Raw genomic sequence first — 5,169 nt, forward strand, 5'->3', positions numbered from 1 at the left:
AGTCAGAATTCTGACTTTTATCTCAGAATTCTGACTTTTATCTCAGAATTCTGACTTAATTCTGACAATAAAAAAGTCAGAATTCTGAGAAAAAAGTCACAATTCTGAGATTAAAGTCAGAATTCTGAGGAAAAAGTCAGAATTCTGAGGTTAAAGTCAGAATTCTAAATTTTTCCCCATATTATACTGAAATAAAATTTAAAAAATCAGTTAACCTTTTTTTTTTTTTTTCAGTGGCCCTAATCCTCTTCCGTAATTATGTGACTGTGACTCAGGTGGAAACACTTTTGCCTTACAACAAAGTCTGGTTTCTGAATCCTGCTGTGGGGTCTTTCTGCGTGGAGTTCTCCCCTACATGTGTGGGTTTTCTTAACACATTCAGTTGATGACGTTAATTAGTTCTTGCGGTTTCTTTCTTGACCAATAATCGAAACGGCCATCACCTTCCATCCGATTTATTACAAATCAGGCTAAAGGCTAGCACTCTCTGACATGATTGACTCACCAACTGTACGCTCGGGGGGGTTCCTACTGCGGTAAATCATCCCCAAACCATGACACTTTCACCTCCATGCTTCACAACAGGTAGGAAATTTGTGCTGCATTTAGTTTATAATCAACTATTTCCTCTATTAACATTTTAAGAGATTCAACCATAGGAAAGGACACTAAAAAAAGGCATTTTTTGGAGGCTGAAAAAATATTTTTGTTGTGAAAAAAAAAAAAAAACTATTACTTAAGTCAGTTCGGATAACTGCAGTAGTTATAATCATTAACAGAACTGAACAAAGTGTCCATACTTTAACCTTTAAGACCTTTTAGGGGTTAAAGACTCAGCCACAGGGGCAGCGGTGCAGGAATATGATACAAAACAGGTTTAAAGTTTATTATTTTTACATTGTAATAGGACATTGTTTTTCCAGATTCATTACCTTATCGCTATCCATCGTTCATAAAGCTAGTGGTAACAGAAATGAAGTTCAATCCAACGACAGGAAGATCAGGACTATACCGGCCTATGGGCTCTTCCTCGTGGGAAATGTTGTCTTCCTTCAAGCAAAACACAGCTTTTGTCCACTGGGGGGAGCCAAAATCAACCAAAACTGAAAGTAAATTAGCATTGCTTTAAGCAGCATCTTATGGAAAACTAGTTGCTGCAAACATTTCAGGTAGTTATAAAACAAAATAGACTAAGAGATCTAGTGTTGTTTCCCAGTTTATCAAAAACCGTTTAGGTTTTTCCAGTGACTTTATTTAGCTGTTATAGCTGAAATATAAAGGAATTAACTAATACGTACATATATTCATCAAAGCATTCATATTCAAAGTGTTCCCACATGATTTCTTACACCCATGTCTAATTCATTGTGACAAGTTATGATAAAACCTGCGCTCAGTAAAGGCTTAAAGTTATTTGGGAAATACAGTCCGACAGATAATATCCATTTAGTTCTACGTTACTTTATAAATACACAAGGTCAATATGATAACCACGTATTTAAAAAGTGTCTGTACCTTCACTGTATTTTATTTCACTTTGCAAAAATCTAATTAAGAAATTGGGAAATTGATTATCAGAAACCAGGCCTCCGAGTTCATTTGGAGAAGGTTTGTGTTATTACCTTAGTGCCTCTAGTGGTAAAACAAAGTATTACAAAAACAATTACAGAAATTAGCCCTAAAATTGTTTTTTCCACTTGCCTTGGTGGGAAAAAAAAAATAAAAAATAAAAAATGTAAGTGTTTAATCTTGATTTATTTATTTTTTGTCTAATTTCCCTTCAGGGCTTCCGTACCTTCATGTAAATTAGCCATTTTAATTGAGAACCAATCCAGAGTTTACTCATTTTCTCCTTCCCAGAGATTTTTTTTAAAACTGACTTTCTTATTTTCCATTTCCTATAAGCGGTCATAAAATGACAGCATGCTTTATTAAAATTGAAAACATTTCAATTGCCAATATTTCTGCAACACAAAAATGACTAGAACACTTTGGTTTGAGGTTTCCAGATCCAAGCTCCTGACTTCCAGAGCAGCAATAATACCTCCCAGTATTATTTCTAACAGTTTAAAATGGTTTGATTGGACGGTAAACTGGCAGGATTTCCTTAAAAAAGCTCCCCTAACACATTAGATGCCTCCATTATCTAAAGGCTTAAGTATCTAAGCCTGTAATCATCCCTGCATGTCGATACAAGACGGCTGCAGGAAAAGAGTGAGGTCAAACACGGCCTTCAGTTAGTGACGCCTCCACAGATCGGTCTAAGAGCCCAAATGGAAAGATCAATCTGGAAAGAAGGGAAAAACCTTGGCTTTTAATCAGAGCCCAGCATCAAAAAAAAAAGGCAACACCTAAATAGAGACACTAAAAATCGTACATTTTATTTATACAAAAGCGTGTATGCGAGGAAACAATACATTATTTTCAGACACGGTGGTGCTGATGAGTTTAAAATAAGCACAGAGGAGTTTTAATCCAAGTACACTTTAATATGCAAGGCCATTATTCTGCATGGTTCCATTAGACTGTCTAATTCCTCCATAATCTGCTCATCTAGTCTGGTGAGCGTCACATTTAGGTGAAAGCTTTGTTCAGACTCATCCTCCAGCAAAGGGAAGCACTCGGCAGCATCAGACGTCCTCTGCAGGTAGGATTTAGCTTCTCTTCTGAAATATGACTGACCTTGCAGTCCAGGGATTTTAAATTGGCTTCTTTTCTCATCAAGCCATGACAAAGGCATACATATCCTTCAAAGAACTTGTGTCAGTGTTTCTGCTTAGACAAAACTGAAAAAAAAAAAGGTTTGATCAGTGATATTAATCACCACCACCTTTTTTTTCCCTCCAGTAGCAGAAAAATAAGACAGTTTTTAAATATTATTGTCTCTACAGCAGCATCTCTGCTTGACTCGCACCTTCACAGATGACAGACCAGTCCAGCTCTCTGGCCTCATTATTTTTTCTTCTCACCTCTGCTTCCTCCATACTCCATACTTAGACCTAGGACGGTTAGAAGTGTCCCTCAGCTTGTCTAGGCGCTGGCTTGCACCGTCCTCTCGGCCTGCCTCCTCTGCATGTAGGCGTTGTAGACGTCCAGGAACATGTCTTTGCAGGGGATGTTGGCCTTCAGTTTGGAGCAGATCAGGAAGGAGCCGGCCATCTTGCGATGGAGGGAGTAGGTCTCCTCTGGGGGAGGAGTGAGGCGATGGCGCAGCATGACGGGGACGAGGTTCTGGATGCGCTGTGTGGTGCTCTGAGTGCCGAAGTCGAACGGCTCTGCGGAGGCGAAGGCTTCGCCGAGGATCATCACGGCCTCAACGTGGGCATCCTTAAAGGCCTGGTGGCAGATGAGAGGAAATATCAGAGCCGTTTTTTTCATATGTTGACCAAAGTCACAAACTTTAATGTCAATTTGTGAGACAAAAAAGCAGGGATAAAAATAAGCACAAAAAAAACAACAATAAATTGCTATATTCCTGTTCATCAAAATTAGATATAAACCATTTCATTAGCTGACAGATAATAGCATTTCTCTGCTTGTACTGGATGATATGTGCCTACAGCAGCCATGCCTTGAGATCACATGAAGGGAACGCATTGCTTCCTTTTCACGCCATTTCCTGTTCATGTTTTGTTTAAACTGAGACTGGAGTCAAATTTAACATTAGGTCATTTTTTTCATGTAAATGGAGGAAGAAAATGCAAACGTCTGCTTCCAGAATCGGCTCCTGCAAAAATAATCAACAGCAGTGCTGTTAAAATAATCAGCCTTAAAAACTTTATCTTTCAATCTCTAATCAAAAATTATGCCTGTCTGACTAATATCCTCATATTTGGCTCTCTGAGCAGCAGCACCTTCTAGGCCTGGACAATGTGAAGTAGAGTCACAATGAAGGCAAGAGTCTCTCTTATGGTTAAAAAAAAGGAACAGACCTAATCTAATAGTTATAATCATCAAAGATAAAAACTCCAAAGTGTGAAACGGTAAATTTTTTAAAAACATTATTCCATTAAATTAATATTTCTGATGATAACCACTCATTGATGTTCTTCACAGAACAGCTGGATTTATACGGAGAATGAATTACAAACCAGGGCACATTGTTTCAGGGTTATTTATACCCTGAGAAGTATTGTTACTAAAATCCTGCATACAGTAGGGCTATAACTAACGATTATTTAGGAAATCCCGTATTCTGTCGATTATTTTTTCGCTTAATCGATTAATAATCGGATAGAAAAAGGTTCTTTAAAAAAGACTTAGTGAAAAAAAGGTTTGCTCTGTCAGCTAAAGGGATGTTTTATAAGCTCTACACTCAAGTTTATGTTCATGTATTTAGCAGACACTTTTATCCAAAGCAGTTAAAAATAATTTGATTACTAAATTAGTTTACGATTATTTTAATAAATCAATTAATCTGATTAATTGTTTCAGCCCTAGTATACAGATACTAATACTAATTTAACATGGTATCAAGACCAGAGCTTTCAAGCTTTTGCTCTTTTTAACTTAAAATTTCTGGATTATTTGCACATTTTTAAAAGAAAAATTCCTCAGAAAACCTTTAAATCTTGTCAAACTGTGCTATATATGGGTTATTTATTTTGCATTTATTTGCACACTTATTCTAGCATCTGTGAATCAGTTGAGACTGAAAAAGGTGAGTTTTTCATAATTAAAAAATATATTTTGTCATTTTTTATACCTATGTACGGAAGAGTATTAGGGCAACTGAAAAAAATAAATAAAAGTTGACTGATTTTTTAATTTTCTTACAGTTTAATATGGGAAAAAAGTCAGAATTCTGACTTTAATCTCAGAATGTTGGATCTTAATGTAGATGGGCACCATGAAGGAAGAGATGTGGGAGCACTCAGATTTACTGACAAAGATGTGAGTTGTTTGAGGTGGCCAGTGACACATTGGTGGAAAATGACGGAATTAGGCAACTTTTTACGTGTCTGAGGGGTCCCCTCATTAATGGAGTAGCAGAAGGTCATTAAAACAAGAGAGCTAGTCTCTAAAACAGACATAGCTATGGCTTGATGCTAACATGTTTGTTATCTGTCAAAATTCTGAGATTAAAGTCAGAATTTTAAACATTTTAAACTGAAATAAAATTAAAAAAATCAGTTAAGTTTTTTTTTTTCAGTGGCCCTAATCCTCTAG

At 36.6% G+C, this 5,169-nt stretch overlaps 1 protein-coding gene across 1 annotated transcript in view; it reads right to left on the reverse strand.

The window, feature by feature from the left end:
- Nucleotides 1-1,012: 1,012 nt before the first annotated feature.
- The window catches only part of LOC107094493 (aarF domain-containing protein kinase 4-like), a 26,077-nt gene continuing 21,920 nt past the window's right edge, over nucleotides 1,013-5,169 (reverse strand). The window contains exon 15 of the mRNA XM_015390117.1: nucleotides 1,013-3,336. Coding sequence (XP_015245603.1) covers nucleotides 3,031-3,336 — 306 coding nt within the window. The 3' untranslated portion in view covers nucleotides 1,013-3,030. The remainder of the gene's footprint in view (nucleotides 3,337-5,169) is intronic.

This window comes from Cyprinodon variegatus, unplaced genomic scaffold, assembly GCF_000732505.1.
Source record: "Cyprinodon variegatus isolate N-32 unplaced genomic scaffold, C_variegatus-1.0 Scaffold486, whole genome shotgun sequence".
NCBI lineage: Eukaryota > Metazoa > Chordata > Actinopteri > Cyprinodontiformes > Cyprinodontidae > Cyprinodon > Cyprinodon variegatus.